The following is a 23,395-nucleotide window of genomic DNA, read 5'->3' on the forward strand; positions in this document are numbered from 1 at the left end:
CTGGCCCATGAAGTTTCAAAAAGGGCACAGTACATTTCTGATTGCATACAGTAGGTGTTTATCTCCATTTACAAAGTGAGTAAACGGAACCTTAGTGTCACTCGAGGTTGCACAGCTCATCAGCTACAGCTGCTTGTCAAACCAGGTCCATCTGACTGCAGTCTTGCTATCACCACCACAGGGGTCAGAAACACAGCTCCCCACAAAGCAGACAGCCACGACCAGGGTCACCCCAAAACCTGTGTAACTCAGCACTCAGCATTAGGACACAGTCCCGGCAAGTGGGAGAAAAAGGACAGACTTCTTAGTGCTGCTAAGAACTGAAACACAAAGATATCCTTCAGCTACAGAAACATGTACTTCGGCTCTGCCTTCAATGTCCTTTGGCCCTGAAAGCTGTTAACTACTCAAAACAATACACACACACACAAATATGATTAATTGCCAACACAGAGTTAAAAAGTTTTCTGCAAATACTTTATTTTCCCATATTTCTTAAATCAGAAAGAAGCATTTGGTAATAAAAATAAGCAAGAATTATTTTCTTCAAGTCTACTTTGATATGTAATCAGTCTCCCGTCTTCCAAGCTCTGGTTCCCTTTGTACAGGTTCGCTCTGACTTCGGCACAGTTGGGAGTGTAAGTGTGTGGTTTCAGATCATTAATATTAGTCTTCTCAACTATTTACAACTATATTACAAGGCAAACAGATATTTCAACGATAAACTCAACTTGTGACGATCAGCAGTTCCTACCTTCTTCAGTGTTTTTAAAGAAACTATACACACAGCACAGGGGAGTTGGAATAATTTCTATCTTCCCTGTTTTCTTTTTGTTGTTGTTGTTCTGAAAATAAAAGCATGGCAAGTTTCTTCTTATTAAACGTGTGCCCGGTAGCCTCGGAGTCTATGGCTCGGGGTGCTCAATCGGAGGGCAAGAGTGTGACGTAATGTCGCTGTGTTTGTACTCGGCTTCGTCTAAGTCCAGAGCCTCCTTGTTGACCTCCAGAGTCATGCAGCCGTGGTAGAATGCCGTGACTGGCGCTGAAGTCATGGGAACATCTGGGTCAATGGGGAAAGAACAAAAAACCATCTTTAACAGCCCGTGCCGTCTGGAAGGAACGTGGCCCCACGCCCCTTTGATTATTTCCAACAGGCAACGTTCAGTTTTCTCCTCTGCTGGTCTCCCTTTTTGTATCCTCTCCATTGTAATGCTCACTGCCAATCTTTGGTTCCTTCTCAGTCCCTGACATGTGTCTTCAAGTGGCATTGATTTCCTTTCCATCTAGAATATCACTTTGCCTGGTTTGGCTAAGTATCCTGGCAAGCAAGCATCAAACACTTGCCAGCCCAGCTTTTGGCAAGCCACCCTCCTTTTCTCCCCCCTAGGAAGTACACCCAGATAGTCAAATCAATTAAATAAATATTATCTTATTATTGGCACAACATGAGTCATTCATGCTGCAGGGTGTCCCAGCTCGCTCTCATCCTCTACAAAGCTTTGTTTATTAAAATTAAATGAAGTTTGTGTCTGGTAGCCAAGCCAGAAATTCCCAGCCATCCGCCACTTGCCACAAGTAGAGACCTGTGCTGACCAGTGGGAGGAAACCAGGACTTATGTAAGCACCTGGCTGTAATCTGCTTTCACCCATTTTACCCTAATCAGTTGGCTCAAGGCCATGGACAAGCACATTCTTCATTTAATTAAAAGTTCCGCCCCTTGGTTCTTGGTAAGCCAGCAGCACCCCGGGCTTTTCTGCCATCTCTGCTAGGTGTAAGAGAGGCTGGGTGTTACCCTGTAAGCTGCTCACAGCAGCAGGAACAACCTGCAGGACCCGGGAAGGATGAGGCCTGGCCCCTGGCTCAATAACTGGACCCTGCCTCACCTGAGGCCTGCCCAGCCTCTGTTGAACTACGGCTTTGTCTACTGTGCCTTGGCCCAGTTCAAAATGACTGGTGGGCATTTTCAGATGGATACTCCTTGAAGAGGCAAGGGAAGGTGAGGATTTGACTCAAGCTAATTATTGTCCCAATAATTTATTTTCTCAGCTTCAATTGAGTTCCCTGCTGATAAACACTGAGGTGTCACAATCGTTAGCTGATGAACATACCTGTGTTTTCGCTTCCCCTTAAAAAAATATAATCCATTTCAATAGCTACTATTAGAAATGCCAACTTTTGCCCAAGGTTGATATAGAGCAAACAAGCTAGCAGTGGTTAGAACGAATGGGGCAGGGACATGCCACAGCCAGTCCCACCCACCTCCAGAACAGGCAGCTGCAAGAGCCCTACCTGGGAGTCCCCCCACGAACGTGTGCACAGAGTCCTGCAGGTGCCTCTTGAGGACAGCCAGCCTCTCCTGCAGCTGGGCAGGGCTCACTTCACTTTGACCCTTGGTGCCATCGACCACCAGGGTTGCCTCCCCATCCTTCACAGAGACCATCACTACATGCTCCTGACTGTCGCAGACCTTGATTTCCATCAGGGACAGGGCGACATTTTCGACAGCCAGGATGACCAGCTGAAGGGGCAAGAAGCAAATTTTAGTACACAGGGAATAAGGGAAGGTACCAGAGAGGCTGTCTGTGAGCCATGTCACAAAGCCATCACTCTTACACGTGAACCACTGCAAACTGCATGGAGGGATATCTTGTACTTTGGGTTAAAAATTCGTGTCTGAAGAGCCTTCCTGTTTCTTACAAGCTACATACTTACCTTGGTTGTGATATTTCTTGCAGCCCTGCATGTATGTGTGGGACTTAGGAGACCTGGGTTCTAGTCTCCGTCCTGCAGTTTGTTGACTATGGGTAAGTCGTTTCACCTCCCTGGGACTCAGTTTCTATAAGTGCAAAATGAGGAGACTGACTGGAAAGAGTCCATGGTTCTTTCCAACTCTGATACTGAATGAGCACAAAAAGGAATGCCATCTTAGGGCCACGAGTCAGGAGTGATCAAAATCATACATTCTAGCTGCCCACACAAATGTACACATCTGAATTGAAAGTAACTAAAGGCTATTACTGGTGTTTGCATGACGGGGAACACAGTACACTGCTTTGGTTTCCATATGAATCTTGCCACAAGAAGCTGCTGAAATCAAGCAGTAATGGTGTGTTGGCTGGCAGTAAAACACAAAGGAAGCAGCCCGGGGCCGCCGCCAACCTCTAGTGGGTATTCACACTGGGTGGAAAGACATCTTGTTGATAAAATCCTTGCAGGCCCATCCATCTTCCCCTTCACTTTCTCCACCCAGGGGAAGTTGTCACCATTGCTATTTAACAACTCTTGTCTGTTTACTTCAAATGCTAGGTCTTTGGGTTTGAAAAACATTCCTAGAGAGTGCATGGGTCTCACCTCTTTGGTGATTAATGAATGTGTCAACCAAACCTGTTACTGTCTAGTCCAGGTACCCAGAAGAATTCAATTGTCTCCGAAGGTAAGCAGGTGGTGTCAACAAATCAAGCAGATTTGGTGAACACGTACCCCCTAAGTTAACTTTTGGCAGAGGCAAGAGAATCCAACTTCCTTTTAATTCTTCTATGAGGAAAAAAGGGCAAGCAAGGCAGTCCCACGGTTAGAACAAGATCCGTTCCGAACTGTGTCTTTAAGTTGAATAATTAATAGGTAAGTGGGAACAGGTGCACACGGTTCTTATTTAGCCTCAGTTTAATGCAAGAAGGAAACCCTGGTGGCGTAGTGGTTAAGTGCTATGGCTGCTAACCAAAAGGTCAGCAGTTCGAATCCACCAGGTGCTCCTTAGAAACGCTATGGGGAAGTTCTACTCTGTCCCACAGGGTCACTATGAGTCGGAATCGATGGCAATGGATTTGGTTTTTTTTGTTCGTTTGTTTTTAGTGTAAGAAAAGACTAAAAGCTTTTTCAATGATTTAGAAGCTGTATATGCAGCCAATGAAGGTGACCGCGATGAAGAATTTGTTGCGAGTAGGGACAGGTTCAGCCCTTTCAAAGTAAGGGCAAATTTACATAACATTAAAGGGCAAGTAGGACTTCTCCACCGGTCAGATGTCGGTAACCTGGGGCCTGCCTGTACGACGGTGAGATAATAGACTGACTTAGTGTCAGGTGCATGATCAGGAGTGGTGGGGACGGTGGTAAAGTGGAAAGAGTAGGCTGTGTCTGAAGGGGGCGGCTGCACTCAGCACTGCCTGGTGTCACCATGAGAGAATGATGCCATTAGAGGACACGGTCCAAGAGAAACCAGAAATTTGGATTTGTTTGTGAAATCACCTGACTTTTAAATATTAGTAACTAATTCAAACTGTTCTAAACCACTGTGCTGGCCAACAGGGTGTCACCAACCAAAATCAAACCCAGTGCTGTCGAGTCGATTCCAACTCATAATGACCCTATAGGACAGAGCAGAACTGCCCCATAGCGTTTCCAAGGAGTGCCTGGTGGATTCGAACTGCAGACCCTTTGGTTAGCAGCCGTAGCACTTAACCACTACACCACCAGGGTTTCCAACAGGGTGTAGGCCAAGAAAATACCACATGGCATCTGTGGCCCAACTTTCGCTCTCAGGTTGCTGGTTGCAGACCCCTGGTCGAGTACCACCTGCTACCTCTGCAGCAACGGCTTTGACTTGCAATTGTGTTGAGTTGATCTCACGTCAACAATATCCCCCCAAAGCCAAGGGCATCCTGCGTTAAACCTCTGGTCAGAGACTTTAAAATACAGAAAGAAACCAAACCGGTCGTTGTGGAGTCAATTTCAACTCATGGAGACGCCATGTGTGCAGAAAACTGCTCCACAGGATTTTCTAGGCTGTGATCTTTGGGAAGCAGATGACCATGTCTTCTTTCTTTCAAGGTGGCTCTGGGTGGGTTCAAACCGCCAACCATTCAGTTAGTAGCTGAATGCTTAACTGTTTGGTCTTTATAGGTTGGAATCAGATTTGCAGAGGCAGGGGCAAGATTGGGTAACTTGACCCAAAGTTCTGGAGCTTGTGATCCTTGTGGGTAGAAAAGCCACATAGTGATTTGCTCTGATGCTAGAGGTTTCAGTAACTCAGTGCTCGGTGGTAGAGGGAGCTAGTCATACCTGTTTTTTGAGCTTCTTTGTGGAGTGGTAGTCAACGAGGGCCAGAGAGAGGGGAATGGTGTGGTTCTCTGCCACCAGCGCCAGCAGTACCCCAGTGTCTGTGGCGGGGCGGATCCGAGCAATGACTTCTATTTCCCAGGTTGTTTCCATTCCAACGTCCAGTGATGTTCGCACTGCGAAGAAGGCAGCACATTACAAGATGATACAAATGGGGGAAAGGCAGCCGTGATTGACTCTGCCAGGAGGACAGGAAGACTGTGAGTAAACAGCTCCCAACACCTTCTACTGGGCAGTGAGGAACGCTGGACATGGCTGGATAAAGCAAATGGAAAACAGCAATGCCCCTTTCTGGCACAGATAACTCAATGTAGAGTTTCATAAAACCCATCAGCTATTTCAGCAAGCAGCCCTATATCTGGGAGATAACAGAAAAACTCCAGCATTTGATTCACATTCTAGCTCATAGTGCGAAGGGCACCGGGGAAGCGAAGGGATAGTTGCCTCCTCCCTGGTCATACCAGCTCCCTCCACTTCCAAATGCTCCTTTAGGTGACCTCTAGACCTCACAGACCTGCTGGCCCCACAGGGGGCAGGCTAGGGGACTGTGACCATGGGGCCTGTCCACCTTCCTATTGGTCTCTCTTACTATAAGAACTCAATGACATAGCTTGTTGAAAATTTACAATCCTTAATTCACAATCCCATTTTTTTCATGAACACTGAATCTTCCCTATGACTTTTAGACAATTTTGCAAGTTTGAAAGTACTTGGAAGAGTTTAAAATACAATGAAATGGAAGCTGTAATTAGAGTTATTCCAAGTAGACCATATACAATTTTATACTTTGAGTTGCAATTTTTTTCACCATTCTAATGTCTCAGTGGGGTTACTTTTTATTCAGATGCAATATCTGTCTATCCATCTATCTATCCATCCGTCTACTCACCCACCCACCCATCCATCCATCTACCTTACACAAGTAGTTCCAAGAAATATATTTTGACAAGGGCTGGATTCTGGTTCCCCGAGGACAAACACCACTCTACATTTCTTTTCCACATTTAAATCATCTGCTGATTAAAAAAAAAAAAAACAATCCAGGAGCGAACCTTCACCCTCTTGGCTTTTAAGTGTTTCTATTTAGTCGCTATGAGTCGGAAAAGACTCGACGGCAGTAGGTTTGGTTTTTTGGGTTTATCTCACTGAGAACATCAGAGTCCTAATCAGAGGAGTTGTGTTTAGGGAAAATGACACTGAATCAATGTTTCCATAGATTCAAGCTCAGATGCACTGGGCTGGGGTTAATGTTCGGGATGAATTACAACTTTCTCTTCCTACTTCTCTGCTGGACTGTGAGCACCTCGAATATTCTGTGTGTCTCCCCATCCCTAAATGGCATCCAGTGTTGTCCATTCTCATTGTTTATTGATGTGAATGCACGTAGTCTTGGAAAAGTAACAACAACAACAAAATACAGCATTCTCTTCTGTTGCCAAAGTTTTCCCTTTATGTGTGAAGGAAGAAATAAGAGTGTTCTTTAGTACGTTAGTTACACCCCTCCCAGGGTATTTAGGCATAAGGACTAATTATAGAGAAGTGTCTTTAAGGCACCAGAATCTATTGGTAGGAGACTGAGCTGACCTTAAGCAGCATGCCTCAACTTAACTTGGATACAAAATGGTGAAATTCTACCATCCGCCTCCCTGCCTCACTCTAAGGACTTCTCAGGCTGTGAAATATAGTGAGTCTAAACCCATTTTGAACTGCTGCAGAGGAAACGGGTACCACACCAGTGCCTGACGAATCTTTTCCGTATTATAAAACGCACATGAATAGTATTGTTTAAAATTTATAAAAAATGCAGAGATGCAAGTACCATGTGGCCTTAGCTTTCATAGAACTTACAGATGAAAACCGTATAGCAAAAGTGATCTGTAATTATGATGTCATAGTTCAGGGTGCATCTGCAGTCATTATAAATTATATATGTGATGTATATATTACAAAATGAAAAATGTTTATGTATATTATATGAAAAAATTCAACATTTTCTATTGCATGATTTTATATTAAACATGATTATAATGATGTCCCAGATTCGTATATATAAAAACAAAGACTAAAAGAATATGGAATAATGCATTTATTGTTATCTGGTGGTAGAATTAAGAGTGAATGGTTCTTTTCTTAAAAATACCTTTAACGATAGGGTAATATTTTTGACAATTAAAGCAAAGATACAAAGGAGAAAAAAATGACAATATGAAGTCTCAAGAGGACTTGTCTGTCTTGCTAATGTCAGAAAGGCTGATTCCATTGACTGTGGTCTGGATTGGGTCTTCCTTAAACTTGGGAGTTAAATTGGATTCTTGAGGTGACACATGTTGAGAGAGGAGGTCTAAAGAAGGGTGTTGGCTGCCTACCCTTCTGGGCTGATGAGCAGGGGAGAAGGAAGAGTCTGGTTGTTCAACCATAAAGGGCTTGGAGTTTAGGGAGAAGGGGCCAAAGGCACCCTGGTGAGACTCATGCAGGATGGGAATGTGGGGACCGGGAGGGTAGAGTCATAAAAATACTGGATATATTGACACTGGAGGAACCCCTGAGTCTGTTGCCTGGAAACAACTTTTAAGCCTAGTCCATGAAGTCATCTTTAAACTAAACAATTTAGCTCATTTAATAAAGAACGTTCACCTTCAGCATTACTCTCTTTTAAAGAAATAAATATAGGAGATTAAATGGGCAAATGTTTGTTGTTGTTAGGTGCCATCAAGTCAGTTCCAACTCATAGCAACTCTGTGTACAACAGAACGAAACATTGCCCAGTCCTGAGCCGTCCTCATGATCCTTGCTATATTTCAGCCCATTAAATCGGCAATGTTGTTGTTAGGTGCCGTTGAGTCGATTTTGACTCATAGCGACCCTATAGGACAGAGTAGAACTGCGCTATAGAGTTTCTAAGAAGCAACTGTGGATTTAACTGCCGACATTTTCGTTAGCAGCTGAGCTCTTAACCACTAGGCCACCAGAGCTCCATATGAGCAACATTAACTCTAAAACACAGACAAGAATTTTAAGGGGCAGAGAGTCTAAGTTAAGGGCGGTGAAACAACATGGGCAGAAATAGTGAGAATGGTGACACAAAGTGAAGCATGTAACTATTGTCAATGAACTCTACATGTAAAAATTGTTGAACGGGTATATGTTTTATTATGCATATTTTTACCAAATATAAAACCTGAAAAAAAAAAAAAAAAGACCCCAGGGGAGGTGGCCATTGCAGCAATAACCAGGAGACTGAGCAGGAGAGGGGTGATGGTAAGGGGAGAAGGAGAAGTTACTACAGAACCTACCTAGACCAAGATATCAAGCAGAAAGCCTGAGAAATACAAGACACGTGTTATAACTATGGAGGCATGTGTAATAAAGGGGTTCCTAACCTGGGGCCCAAGGGCAAACTTGAGGAGCCTTGTGAACCTGCTAAGATAGTCTGAAAAATTCTATACATGTCTGTTTTCCTGGGGCAGGACACATGGCCTTCCTAAGATTCTCAAAGTCAAAAGCCACTCATGTATATGCACCCAGTGATTGAAATGAAGGGCAACAACTGATGTGTGCTCAAGAAATAACAGTTAATTTTAAAACCTGTCTAAGAACATCACAGAAAATCACGTGTGTCCAAAGTCAAACAATATGAACTGCTTAACCTTCTACCCCTAATTTGAATTATTCGTACAGATATTTCTCGGAAGAGTGTTTGTTTCTATCATTGGACAGCTGGTAACTTGCCATGATTTGGGGTGTCAAGGCATGTCAAGTTTATGGTTAAGTGGCTCATTTTATCAGCATATTGGGATTGTGTTTTTACTGTAAATTTTCATCAGTTTGGTAATAAAAGAAATAGTTGTATTTTTTGTTTGTTTTTGTTTTAAGAAATGAAGAGCTCTGTTTTATAAAAGCTGGGCCGGGGGCGGGGCGGGGAGGCCTGTGAGCTTGCTTCTCTGCCTTCTCTCCGCCTACTTTCACTTCCTAAGTCATTTCATCCAGGCCATTGATTTTAGCGTCCACCTCAATGATGACAATTCCCAATCCTGCCTTAGGCCCAATCCTTCAACATCGCCACCTGAGGTCCAACAGACATCTCAGCTTGTGTCCCTAACAGATCTTAGGAGTCCCCAGATGGCACAAATGATGAAACACTTGACTACTAGCCGAAAGGTTAGTGGTTTGATACCACCCAGCGGTGCCTGGAGGACAGGCCTGGTGCTCTCCTTCCGCAAGGTCACAGCCTTGAAAACCCTATGGAGGAGTTCTACTCTGCACACATGGGGTCGCCATGAGTCCGAATTGACTCAACAGCAACTAACAGCAACAACGGATCTTAGGATTCCTCCACCCTACCTGACACCTGCCTCTCCTCTAATCTGTCCCATCTCCCACTTTCTGTTACATGTTGGTATTATGCCACCCACTTCAAGAAGTCATGTTCCTTTTTTTTTTTTTCCCCCTCTAGGTACAAAAGAAAAGCTCTTTTATTGCCTTGTTTGGATAAGCCTCTCTCCTTTTGGAAACTTTAGGCTCCCTGACAGTATTGTGTACCTGCTTATATTCATCCCTGGTTAGATGCCGCCAACCCCTTCCTTTTCTCTTTCAACTTGAGCTCACTGGGGTCCTTTGGCTGTTACACTGCTGTTTTTAGAGGCTATCTTCCTATTTATTCCTCTTTGAATCATTGGCTGCAATGTCAAACACATTTTTGAGAGCTTCTCAACCCTCTTGGAAAAATCCTAAGCTCGTCTTGTCTCACAACTTTCTGCAAAGTACCTCCTTAAAGCTTTCACATCCTACCCAGCCTGGGTCATCATAGCCACCAGCATGGCTAGCTATCTTCTCTGAAGGTCACACTTTTTTTTGTGTCACTGGCTTATTTGAAACTCAATGAGACTATGAGCCAGTGTCTTGAGAGGTGGAGCCTCTGCCTTCACTGTGTGCTGCCCCCAAAATCTGTTGCGGCCATCAACTTACCCCGATGCTGTCATCGAAGGTATGTTGTTTTTCTTGTTTTGTTTTTTAGTGTATAATTGCCTGAAAGTGCAACCATAACTATCTCAACCTAAAGAACCAACACTTACTATAATTGAGGCTGAAGAAGGCGAATCCATTGCCAGGGTAGAATGACCCTTTTTCCGTCACAGAGAAGCACTGCATTTTAGTGTTCACTTTTACTGTATCTTGGATGATGGTGTCTTCACCATTCATCCAGTTCCAACTCCTCACACAACCATCCAGGCGAGGGTTTATCTGGAAAGAGAGAAATCCCAATAGCTTCCTGGGAGCCATATACACTTCTGGATATCATAACAAGGCGCCAGATGACTGGTGACACCCTTGAACAGATAAACAGAGTCCTCAATCATGCTAGGGACAGAGTGCCCCCAGCTCAAGTGAGGCATGGGGAAATCTCCTTTTGCAAAAATGGAAAGATCCAACTTGTGGTGGTTACTTTTTTTTCCACAAAACAGCTCTTCACTTTATAAAATGATTTATTGCAGACTACCTCTGAATGCCAAGTGTAGCGCATGCAACAAGCATGCATGTTAAGGAGGGTGTATCACATTATGCAAAGCCTACCCTCTTTGTCGGCATTTTCTCTTCTCGTTTATCAAGTAGAAACGAGAAGCACTAACCACCTAGCTGAATGGATGTGAGGAGAGGTGAACTTTACGTAATCATTGTGCCTCGTATTGCTTACCTGGCACCTAAAAAGTAATTTTGTTTAATGCACATATGGAAAATAGAAATCTAGGGGCTGTGATGCCGGTTCTAACTCTGCCACACACTTGTTATCTGGTTTTGAGTAAATCAGGTCACCTCAGCCTTTATCTGTAATGTGAGAAGGTATGAGAGGTACAAAGTCACTAACAGACTGAAGTCTGGAAACAATGGGTCTGACCTAGAGGACGTATGTAGGATATTCCTCCTCACCGTTCTCTGAGGAGAAGGAAGTACTAAAAATCCCACTATCCAGTGTCTAAAGTTGCTTGTGACTTTTATTCCTTGTATTTACTGTGCAAATGATAGCCACAGTATCAAGAATTCTAGCCCTTTATTTACATCGGGATGCTGGGAAGATGGAAAGGTATATGATGTGGGGAAGGGGTGAGAAAAGGCAGAACGTTGAAAAATTACCAAAACTAACTTCCCTATTAGGGCTTTTTTTCCCCCATGGAAATCTTGGCAGGTTAACATCCCAAAATGTTCTCAGGAATAGTCCAAAAAAGTTCATTTTTCTTTTAGTTAAAAGAATAATTTCATTGTATTTTATCCCCACTGCAAAATAGACATTTTTATTATCCTGTTCAGATGAAAACCTGAGTCTCATAAAAAGAGATGGTGAGAAGTAGCTCATGTAATTAATGATATAGTTTTGGTTGCTGAACGCTAGGTAACTTTTGCCTTCCTCTAAGTCCTTCGCCGAGCTTGTTTCACGCCAAACACATGTCAGCTCATGGCTAAATCTTGTCCTGACACAGATTCCAGGTTCTCAAACACACTGCTTGCTGTGTTCCTACCCCAGTGATTGATGACAATACTTACAGGCTGAACGAGGGCTTCATCTTTGAAGGGAATGCCTCCCACTGTAAGGTTCAAATGATACAATCCTCTGTGCAGCTGAAACAGATCCCCAGCCACTGCTATTTTCATAACAGCATCCTTGTTGATTTTGATCACTAGATTCCGCTCCAGCTCTTCCACAGAAATCTGAGGAAAACCAACACCATAAGAAGAGGGCCTTCTGCTTGGGCAGGAAGGCAGAAGTACACTTCTGAAGAGGGACCCTAACCTCAAGGGAAACCATGTGCTCAATGCCACCTAGGGCCAGTCTAAGGCTTCCCAGTTCCTCCCCTGAGGCCAACCCTTCAAGCTCCGGGCAGGAAGGGGGCCTGACCACACTGTCAAATCACCTTGGGAGCTGACGTGTCAGTGCTTTGGAAACTAGGCAGACACAGTGTCAACAAATGAAGAGAAGAGCAAACCTCTCCAACATGCCTAATGCAGTGACGCTTGTGAGAGCCGGAACTCGACTGGACTACCTTGTTTTTCTGCATCTTGCAAGTTTTCTGCCTTTGGCAGGGTGCAGTCACCCAGGGGCAGATTACCCAAGAGGCAAGGTAAGCTGTGCTTGCCAGGTCATCTGCAGTGAACAACTTCACATGGGTTTCACCGTATCTTTGATGTGAAATTGTTCACTACAGATTACTAAGTAAGCACAAGTAAGCCCGTGCTTACCTTGCTTACTGGGTCATCCTCCCCATCAGGGATTGTAAATTTCAAGAGAGGCTTTGATGGTGTAGAAAGGTGCTGCGGGGTTGGGGAGACAGATACCAGTCAAACTTAAATGCAGAATCTTTGATCGTGAAAAAATGTGAAATTGTTCACTACAGATGATCTGGTAAGCAAGATGAACACTGTGCTTACCTTGCCTATTAGATAACCCACGCTGCAGTCACCACTTTCCTATTCCTCTCTATTTAGTGGAAAATATTTGCGTTTTCCTTCTCTGACAGGCTTCTGCCTTACACAGGTTCCGGCTTTCACAGGTTTTACTGTACAACAGAAAACAATTTGCAGCACAAGCCAACTCTATAGAAAGTTCCAATTGCCACTTTTGCTGGTTCTTCAAGAATGAATGAACCAATGGCTGATGGAGGCACAAAGCTTCAGAGAGAAGTTAAAATCAAGGCCTGGGTATCTGCAGTGTGGTTTTCCTCACGCACGGTCTCCATACAGATTTAAACTAATATAACAAATGTCTTCTGTAAAGCGAACACACAAGATGTGTGCCGTTTGTTCTCTCGCTCTCTTTTCTGAGCAAGATGTTTTCAGTTTCTTCTGATTCTAAGCAGAGATCCAAGTCAGCAGGACCTTGGATTAAGGAGAATGCCCATCCGTTGTCAACATGCATGACCATCTGGGATGGGACTTGAACCTACTAACCAATGAGCCATCAACCAGGCTGAACCCTAAAGCAAACTGAATAATGTCTCAAAGCTTTTCTTTTGTTGGAAAATATAACACACACATAGAAAAGCACATAAAACATAAATAATAGCTCAATGGATCACTATAAAGCAAACACTCATGTAACCCACCCAGATCAAGAAATAGAAACTGTCAGCACCCCTAAAGCCCTCCTGGGTGTCTTTTCTCAACCCTAACTCCTGCCCTGCTAAGGAGTAACCGTAATGCTTGCTTTTTCTTTTAGTTTTATCATCTAAATATAAATCCCTAAGTAATCAATTTGAGTTTTGTTTCATTTGAACCAAATGTAAGTGAAATCATTCAGTGTGTATTCTGTTGTCTGGCTTCTTTTGCTCAACACTGTTGTTTTTGAGATTCATCCATGTCTTTGCATATTGTTTCATCTTTATTGCTTTACAGTATTCCATTGTGTGACTCGATCACAACTTACTCATGCTACTGCTGATAAGATTAGGGTTTTTCAGTTTGGGGCTACTGCCAATAATAACATTGCTACGAACAACTCTTTATATGTATCCTGGTATACATAATTAATTCTAGCTTGATGGTAAGGTCTCTGGATGGTGCAAACAATTCAATGCTCAACTACTAGCCAAAAGGTTGGTTGTTTGAACCCATCCAGAGGCACCCTGGAAGACAGGCCTGGTAATCTGCTTCCAAGAGGGCACAGCCTTGAAAACTCTATGAAACAGTTCTATGCTGCACACATGGGGCCGCCATGAGTCAGAATTGACCAGACGGCAACTAACAACAAACAAGCTGGAGCATAGGGTATGTTTGTTCTTCAACTTTACTAGATAATGCCAACGTGTTTTCCAAAGCAGTTGCACCCATTCAAACTTCTACCAGAAGTATGAGAGTTCCTGTAATGGGCCCAGATCCTCGCCAACACTTGGTATTGGCAGGCTTTTTAATGTCTGCCATTCTCGGGGGCGTGTCCTAGTATCTCAGTTTAATTTTAATTTGCATTTCTCTGTTCCTAATGTGGTTCAGCAACTTTTCATATATTTATTAGCCATTTAGATTTCACCTGTTTAACTCTTTTACCTATTTTCTATTGGGTTGTCTTTTTCTTATTGATTTGTAGTTCTTAATGTATTCTGGATTTGAACCACCTGGGTTGTTATATGCGCGAACCATTGCATTTAACTCAAAAATTTAATATACTAGGATTTATGGCAGTCCGTCTTAAGTATGAGTTGTCGGATGTGACCCAGCAGGGGCTGCCTGTATACATTCCCTTTGAGCACTGTCCTGTCCGTATACCGTAAGTTTTCACAGGTGATATTTTCATTATTTCATTCAAATTACTTTACTTCCATTGTGATTCTTTGCACAGTGGATTATTTGGAAATGTATTTCTTAGTTGCTAAACGTATTGGATTTTCTATCTTGTTGATTTCTAGCTTAATTTCATTTGGGTCAGAATACATACTCTGTATAATTCCAATATTTTTGAATTGTTGAGACTTGCCTTTTAGCCTAGTTTACTGTAGTCAACTTTTTAAAAATACTTCATGCATGTCTAGAAGAACATATGTTCTGAAATTAGTTTGTGTCCAAAAACTCGAAACCCTTTGCCGTCGTTTAGTCGATTCCGACTCATAGCGACCCTATAGAACAGCATAGAACTGCCCCATAGGGTTTCTAAGGAGCGGCTTGTGGATTCAAACTGCCAGCATTTTGGTTTGCAGCCAAATGTTTAGCCGCATTTTGTGTAGTATAAATGCCAGTTTGTTCAACTTTGTTAACTGAGTTATTCAAATATTCTATTCATTATTGACTTTCTTTTGTCCATCTACTCTATATTGTTGTTGTTAGGTGCCATTGAGTTGGTTCTGTCTCATAGCAAACCTGTGTACAACAGAACGACAGATACTGCCCGGTCTTGTGCCATCCTTATAATCGTTGTTATGCTTGAACCCACTGTTGCAGCCACTGTGTCAGTCCATCTCATTGAGGGTCTTCCTCTTTTTCACTGACCCTCTACTTTACCAAGCATGATGTCCTTCTCTAGGGCTGGATTAATGTGTCTCACAATGATTGTGGATTTCTGTGTTGTTGCTGTGTGCTTTCAATTCTGACTCACAGCAACAGAGAATTATGGACAGAGAATTGGTCCATAGGGTTTCCTAGGCTGTAATCTTTTGGGGAGCAGATCTCCAGGTCTTTTCTCCCACAGAACCACTGATGGGTTTGAACTGCTGACCTGGTTAGCAGCTGAGTGCTTAACCATTGCACTACCAGGTTTCCTTTCTGTTTGTAGTTCTATCAATATTTGCTTCATATTATTTTAGACCATGTTACTAGGCACATACAAATTTAGAATCGTTATATCTTCCTTGTGAACGGAACTATTATTAAGAAGTGATCCTCCATCTCTTGCAAGGCTTTTCCCCATGAAGTCTATTTTGTCCAATGTTAATACACCTACGCTAGCTTTCTGTTGATCAGTGCCTGCATGGTAAATCTGTTAATTTTAACCTTTCTCTATCCTTATATTTGAGATATGTCTCTTGCAAATAACATACAGTTTTTCTTTTCAATATGGTCTGACAATCTTTGTCTTTTAGTAGATCATTCTATTTGATGGCAATGGGTTTGGTTTTTTAATTTGATGTATTTGGGTTTAAATCTACCTTTTTACAGTCTTCTTCCTATTTATCCCACCTGCTTTGTGTTCCTTTTTTTTTTTTTTTCCTTTTATTGCCTTCTTTTGGATGAATTTAGTAATTTTTGTTATTTTTTTCCTCTGTAGGTTTGGAAGTAGACACTCTTTTTCCTGTTCTTTTAGTGGTTACCCTAGAAAATTACAACATGCATCTTTGGCTTATCAAAGCCTAATGTTAATGTTAATGGAGGCTTTTACACTCATCTTGGACAATGTAATGGCCTTAGAACGATAAATAAATTTAACATCTTCCTGACTTTGTTTGATATATTATAAATCCAATATACTTATATATTTTCCTTTTAACCCTACAAAAGTATTATAGCTTAAAACTATTATTGTTTATTATATTTATGTACACATTTATCATTTTTATTTCTCTTTATTCTTTTCTGCTTTCATCTCAGAAGGCCTGAAGAAGGCGCTTTAAAATTTCCTTTAGTGCATGTCTATTGATGATGGGGAGTGGCACAGTAGTTAAGAACTACAGCTGCTAACCAAAAGGTCAGCCATTTGAATCCACCAGCCATTCCTTGGAAACCCTATGGGTTCTACCCTGTTCTGTAGGGTTGCTATGAGTAGGAATTGTTTCGATGGCAACAGGTTTGGTTTTTCATTTGGTGTTGATAATGGACTCACTCAGTTTTTATTTTTCTGAAAAGGTCTTCATTTTACCTTCATTCTTAAAAGCTATTTTTGCTGAATATATGTGGTTAAAGGTCTTTAAAAAAATTTTTTTTGCTGTATGGGACATGACCTTTAATTTGTCTTCTTGTCATTGTTGCCCTGGGACCCTGATAAAGGTGGATGTCAGCAATGTTGCTAGGAGACAATACTGACAGGACTAGGAGCGAATTATAGTCAGTGGGAAGCCATGGCTTTGGTCTTCCTTGAGTGTAATACAGTCTTGTAACTGGGCGTTCCCTTACCAAGACCACAGGAAGTCACACTAATGGGCTATTACAAGAAAAAAAAAACTGGGCTCTTAACCAATTGTGACTCCCATTGCCACTCATATGGTCTTGTTCTCTTACACCTAGATCCTGGATTTCTTGAAGACTCCCCTTGACAACACATCTGATGCTATTTTGCTGGCTGTCCTGGGTCCTTCTGCAATGCTGAGGAAAGCCACTGCCAGGGTAGTCTTTTTTTTTTTTTTAAGTTTGTTTTATTTTTCAAATATACAATTAAATGGATCTTTAAGTATATTCACAAAGTGGTACAACCACTGCCACTGGTCTGTTGAGTCTTGCAACCACATTTTTGTCTTTGGTTATCTGGAGTTTCATTATGAGTTGCCTAGGTATGGACTTATTTTTACTTATCCATCTGGATATTCATCTGGTTTCCTAAATCTGTAGACTTTTGTCTTTGACCAATTTGGAAAATTCTCAGTCATTATCTCCTTGACTACTAGTTCTGCCTCATTCTCTCCTATCTTTCTGGGACTCCAATTCACCATATATTACCCCTTTTTACTAGATCACTGTGTCTCACCTGCTTTCCTGTATTTTCTTTCCTTATGTCAGTCCATACTTCATTCTAGATACTTTCTTCTGACCTATCCTCCAGTGTACTAATTCTCACTTCTGCTGTTATATTTGTTTACTGTGTTCTTCCTTTCAGTTTTATATTTTTCAGTTACAGAATTGCTGGCTGGTTCTTTTTTAAATCTATCTTTTCACTTTTAATAATTTCCAGTTTCTTGCCAAAATTTTTTCAAGTGTAGTTTTCTCCTTGAGCACAGTTGTTTTACCATCTGTATCCAATAATTCCAATATCTGGACTCTCTGAGGTTTTGTTTCCATTGTGTTATTTCTGCTGATTCTCCTCTATGTCGTCTTCTCTCTGTGTGCCTGGTTGTCTCTGATAGTGTATTGAATCACTGCATTTGAAATAATTATGTGTAAAAATAATTTAAGGCCTAAAATTATGTTATCTTCCTTCATAGACTATTTTCATTTGCTTCTGCTAGGTGCCTGTGGGCACTAGCATCTGGGATCACCATAATCCAGTTTTAGAGTTTCATATTTTTTTATGGCCATGTGGATGACTCAAAGCCTGGCTGTAGTCCATCAGAGGGCTGGCAAACCCCTGTCGTTTTTTTATGACCTCCAAACCAAACCGCAGCAGAGCTCCTCTGTTACACTTAGGGTTTCTTGTAAATAGTAACTCCTTAATGTGGCTCTCAGAGGCCTTCACAATGGGCCTTAACCTGTCTTTCTCACTATCTCCCCATGCCTCATGTTTTAAGTCCTTTTCTGTCATTTTCTAAAGAAGCCACTTTCTCTACTGAGGGACAATGCCACATCTCCACATTAAAGACCCTTCCCCCATCTCTACTTCAAATGCTTTTTCCTTCATGAGACCATCCCTGATTTCTTCTTATAAGGATGACTCTTCCCCTTCTTCTGTACTCTCTGGGCAAGCACTGATGGCACTCTGCCTTGATTAAACTTATTTCTGGGCAAGGTCCTAGCGATATTTGTGCTGCCAGGGACCTTGGAGATTATCTAGTCTAGGGCTGGTAAAAAGGTATCAGTTCGCTGCTCAGCAGGAAGACACACACCATGATCGCTCAGCAATATCTGCCATGGGCAAGGGGCAGAAAATGATAGTGTTACATATCATAGAGTTGCTATCTTTGACCTTTCTAATTGTCATTCTGCAAATGAAGAAACCAGCTCAGAGTGGTAAAGTGGCTCTCCCTGTGGACCCTTATAAAGTAATTCTGCTGAGAGTAATTCATGGTTTGGCCTGATCTTGTGAATGAATAATACACCTATGTACCCTACCTACCCACCACCTGCCTGTTTGTTGAACTGTAGTGGTTTGCATCGTGCTGTGATGCTGGAAGCTGTGCCACTGGAATTTCAAATACCAGCAGGGCCACCCATGCTGGACAGGTTTCAGTGGAGCTTCCAGATCAAGACAGACTAGAAAGAAAAGCTTGGTGATCTAGCCAACGAAAACCTATGGATCACAACAGAATACTGTCTGACATAGTGCTGGAAGATGAGTCCCTAGGTTGGAAGGAACTCACAGTAGCCAAAACAATGGGCTTGAGCACACCAACGATCGTGAACATGGCACAGGACTGAGCAATGTTTGTTCTGCTGTGCTTGTGGTCGTCCTGAGTCAGAGGTGACTCTACGGGAACTAACAAAAACAGCCCTACCTATAGAGGTTAACATTGCTTCCCATACTTCCAGGAGGGACTGCAATTTATGTACCTTTGCCCTGCCCTTCCCTGTCTGCCATTTCTGCCAGGCACACAGCCACATTTTATTTCCATTGTCGCACTTCTTTGGTTAGGCACTAATCTCTGAGACCTATACCAATTTCCTTTTGTGCTTAAGTGGAAAAAAAAAATTTAGGTATCGGGTCTGAATTTAGTTACTGTGTGTATAGGACAGTCCAAAGGGTCAAAAAGATCATGCGTGTATGTGGGTGTGAGGTGCAATTTGGGGGAGTAGTCAGAAACAATAGAGGGGAGGGAAATATCACAATTGATCTGACACGCCTCTTGAAGGAGGTACCCCCTGGATCGGCCACTTACTCCCTAGTGGTTCATCTCTTCAGGGTGCGGTGGCAGCTCTGAGTCATCAATGGGCAGACTGTATCAAATCGACTAGGTCATGTTTTCCACACAGCTATCTCATCTTGAGGCCACCCATCCTGCAGCCCCCACACGGAGGACAAGGGCGTGAATCTCCAGGGCTGGGGAGCACCAAGTTCCTATCTGCAGATTGCAAGGCTTGCCATTCTCAGAAACGTCTTATTCTAGATTTATTTTTTATCTGTATTTAGGCTGGAAACACCTCTCCTGCCACTCTGCAGATACTTGTTCCTTTAAGAGGCTAGGAAAGGAACTAGACATTACTTGAGAGGATGGAAATATTAGCAAATGTCTACAGTGTTTTTATTCACAGAGGCCAGGGTGAAGTTTTCCATTTTATCTTAATTTCTAAGGGAAAAAAGAGTGCTTTTCCCATTTCTTTTTCACAATCACTTCTGAAAGCCCACTTTCAGTTACTGTGACACTTTGCAAGGACAGTGAGAGCCCGTATATTACAGACCACTTTATTCCATGGATCTGGATATAAAGTAGGTCAGACTGTGTTCCAAAAAGCCAACAGCTTGCAGAAGAGCTCCCTAAAATAAAAACTTTCTAACCAAAAAAAAAAAAAAAAAAACCCATTGCCACATGGTGGCTATGAGTCAGAATCGAGTTGACAGCAACGGGTTTAAAAACCTTCCAGTACAGGTTGAATCAGGAGGTTAGCTGCATGCTCACCTCAGATTTGCCAAAAGGTTTTGACTCTGGATATGTAGCCAGAAAATTCTCTAGGAAGTGTCATACCCAAGTATGAGCTCCCAGTGACCTTCAATAACTAGCTTTTCCACCTCAGAAGGGGTGGATGCCCATGAGTACATGAACAGGCTCTATAAGTCAGGGACTGGAGGACGATCAGGGTGTCTGTAGGACATATTTGACTACTCTACACTGAAAAGGTAAGCTTTTGAAGTCTGCTCAGACTATGGGCCAATGATACACACAGAGATGAGAAGCAGGAAGCCCCTGAACCTCTAGTTCAGGGTTTTTCAACCTTAGACCTACTGACATTTTTGGCCAAAAATTCTTTGTTGTGAGGACCCACCCTGTACATCGCAGTGTGTTTAGCAGCATCCCTGTCTTCTACCCACTAGATGCCAATAGCATCCCCCCTCCCAAGATATGACTACCAAAAATGTCTCCAACCAAAAAACCCACTGCCATCGAGTCGACTCTGACGCATAGCAACCCTATAGGACAGAGTAGAACTGCCCCATAGGGTTTCCCAGGAGCAGCTGGTGGATTCAAACTGCTGACCTCCTGGTTAGCAGCCTGGCTCTTAACCACTTGTGCTTCCAGACGTTGTCAAATCCCCCTGGCAGGGAAACATTCCCATTTGGGAACCACAGCTGTAGGGGTGAGTCCATATTCTGAGGGAGTCATGCTAAGACTGTGTGGTGAAACGAAGAAGATAAGCCCCTTGAGACTCATGCTGAGCCCCTCTGCTTCACAAAGACAAGAGCTCTTCCTGTTCACTGTGTCACCAGCACCAGGCAGGCATTACTCAGAAACTGTTGAGTGTTCGAGTACTTGACTATTCCTGGGGCCCTCAGTTCAGGGAGAACCACTGGGGCTGGCCAGGAAAGGCAGCCCCAGAGGAACGGGAAATGGGCACCCACACTCACCGTCTGCCACATGCCGTGGTTGATGACGGGCCCACTGCTGGTGACGCGGCCAATCCCGTTGTAATGGAGCTGCAGCTCCAACCTGCCGGCCCGCAAAGCAAGGACAATCCAGGTGCTGTCTTGATGGCCTCCAGCAAAGAAAAGGACACCTTCAGGGTCAAAGGTTCTAAAGTCGAACTCAGCCATAAGTCTGATCACGAGGGTGCCAAGAAACAAATGAGAATTATGCACAGGTCAGAACAACTTATGGCTTTTTTCCCTATTGATATCTTAAAATCTGGCATTAGAAAAAGCAACAGATAAGCAAGCTATGGCCACACAGGTGCACAGCAGTTCATGGACAAACACTGGCCAAGCTTCTACCCTAGCGATCCCATAATTCTTTCCAGCACCACCAAAAGCAGATTTCCTGCCTGAGAAGTGGTCTTCCAGAAATGATGGGCTGGATGGTGGGACCATTTGGTGACAAATTACTCAGAAATGTAGTATTTAAACTTGTGACACTGTAGGTTGTATTTGTGTTGAGACTGAGGAGGTGGTCCAGGACCATCCTGGGCTCCACTGTACTCAAGACAACATCACCTCCTCAGGCACAGATTCCATTTTCCAGTGTCTGTGAGGTCTCTGGGTGGCACAAAGTTTGTACTCAACTACTAACCTAAAGGCTGGCGGTTCAAACCCCCCAGCAGTGCCATGGAAGAAAGGCCTGCTGACTTGCTTCCATAAAAATTACAGCCAAGAAAACCCTATGGGGCAGTTCTACTCTGTCACATGGGGTCACCATGAGCCGAAGTCAACTTGATGGCAACAGGTTTGGGGTTATTGTAAAGCCACCACCCATGGTGGCTGTTTCATCTGGAACAATCTGTGTGTGTTATAAATCCCCTTCTCACCTTGTGGGCTGCAGTCTTTTGAAGTGTAGCCTGATCACGGGGGTCCCACTGAACATCCGTCCCAGATACAAAGACTTCACACTTTTGGCCACATTAAAAGGTACACATGGTAAAATGTCCTGTCACAAAACAGGAGTGATAACCATGAGGCATGGAGGAAACAGCCCTTTATTTTAGCTTCTTTCCTTTAACCACAAGGCCTCATGATAATCGCAGTGCCTATGTTTTTTTATGTGAGGCTGCATGTCTTTCTGTCTCTCTTTCCACAGCTTGTACCAACAGCTTAATCACCTTCCACCTCCGGGGCATCAGAAGCCGGGGTCACACTAAGTATACAATCAGTCTCTGCAACTCGGTGCCCCAGGATTAGTTACTGAAATCCTATAAAGATTGTTATAACCAGACCTCAGTGTGTTAAGGAGCCCTGGTGGCATAGTGATTAAGCATTCAGCTGCTAACCAAAAGGTCAGCAGCTTGAATTCACCAGCCGCTCCTTGGAAACTCTATGGGGCAGTTATACTCTGTCTGGTAGGGTCTCTATGAGTCGGAATCAACTTGATGACAATGGGTTTAGCTTTTTTTTTTTCCCAGTGTGTTAAACGGCTTCCAGGAGAAGAGGTCTGTCTCATACATATATATATTTCTAGAAGGCTTTGGTTTCATTTATATACATAATTTGTGCATCCCAGGGAGATCCAGTCAGCTTCTTCTGATATTTCATTGCCCTCCTCCACTCCTAACTTCCCTTATTGCTTTTACTTTTTTAAATTTTGAAATACTTCAAACACACAGAAAAACACAGAGAATAATTTTTTAAAAACAATGATACTACAACCTATTACAAAATACATAAAATATGGATGCCTTGAAGACCATTGTTTCTAGAATGTTCTCTGCTCTAGTTCTAGTCAACCAGCCATGATCACTGATACAGCTTCTCCACTCTGCCAATAAAGAGAGCAGGAAGCCACAGAAGTTTAAAGCTGACCTCTCTGGAAGGCACCTGAGGAGGTCAGATTAGGGGTTGGACCAGAGAGGGAGAACTGATCTGCCCGACACCACATAGTTAGTCGGCGGCAGAGCTGGGAGCTAGAAGCTGCTGACTTGACACAGTGCTTGCTCCCCACATTCCCCCGAGAAGATGGCATGAGGGGCCACAGCGTAGAGAGCAGGGACTTCAGCTGACTCGTGCAGCCTTGTGAGGATGCCGGGAAAGGCATATTCTCTCCACTCAACGTAAGGTAAATATTGAGACAAAGAATAAGATGTGTGAACAAGCAGAACTCCACTGTACCCAGTCAACACCGCCTCCTCAGGCACAGATTCCAGAGACCATTGGCAGCCATTTTCCACCATCTGCAGTATTGTAAAACCATCCACGGAGGGCTATTTCATCTGGAAGAACCTTTTTTTTTTTTCTCGAAACGTTCACTATAATCAACTTCCCAGGCAGATTTCTTTAGCCTATACCACGGCCTCAGGTGAACAGGA

General features: G+C 43.1%; 1 protein-coding gene and 1 long non-coding RNA gene across 2 annotated transcripts in view; one reads left to right on the forward strand and one right to left on the reverse strand.

Moving 5' to 3' along the window:
* Positions 1-454: 454 nt before the first annotated feature.
* Positions 455-23,395, reverse strand: part of GAS6 (growth arrest specific 6) — a 77,570-nt gene continuing 54,629 nt past the window's right edge. Inside the window, exons 9-15 of the mRNA XM_049856237.1 lie at positions 21,905-22,023; positions 21,012-21,201; positions 11,654-11,818; positions 10,189-10,357; positions 5,060-5,232; positions 2,291-2,519; positions 455-1,060 (exon numbers count right to left, since the gene is read on the reverse strand). Of these exons, the coding sequence (XP_049712194.1) occupies positions 906-1,060; positions 2,291-2,519; positions 5,060-5,232; positions 10,189-10,357; positions 11,654-11,818; positions 21,012-21,201; positions 21,905-22,023 (1,200 nt within the window). The 3' untranslated portion in view covers positions 455-905. The remainder of the gene's footprint in view (positions 1,061-2,290; positions 2,520-5,059; positions 5,233-10,188; positions 10,358-11,653; positions 11,819-21,011; positions 21,202-21,904; positions 22,024-23,395) is intronic.
* Positions 5,226-16,978, forward strand: LOC126060163 (uncharacterized). Its single transcript, XR_007513556.1, has 2 exons — positions 5,226-5,316; positions 16,811-16,978. It is a non-coding gene; the product is annotated as an uncharacterized LOC126060163 (long non-coding RNA).

This window comes from Elephas maximus, chromosome 17 (genome assembly GCF_024166365.1).
Source record: "Elephas maximus indicus isolate mEleMax1 chromosome 17, mEleMax1 primary haplotype, whole genome shotgun sequence".
NCBI classification, from domain to species: Eukaryota; Metazoa; Chordata; class Mammalia; order Proboscidea; family Elephantidae; genus Elephas; species Elephas maximus.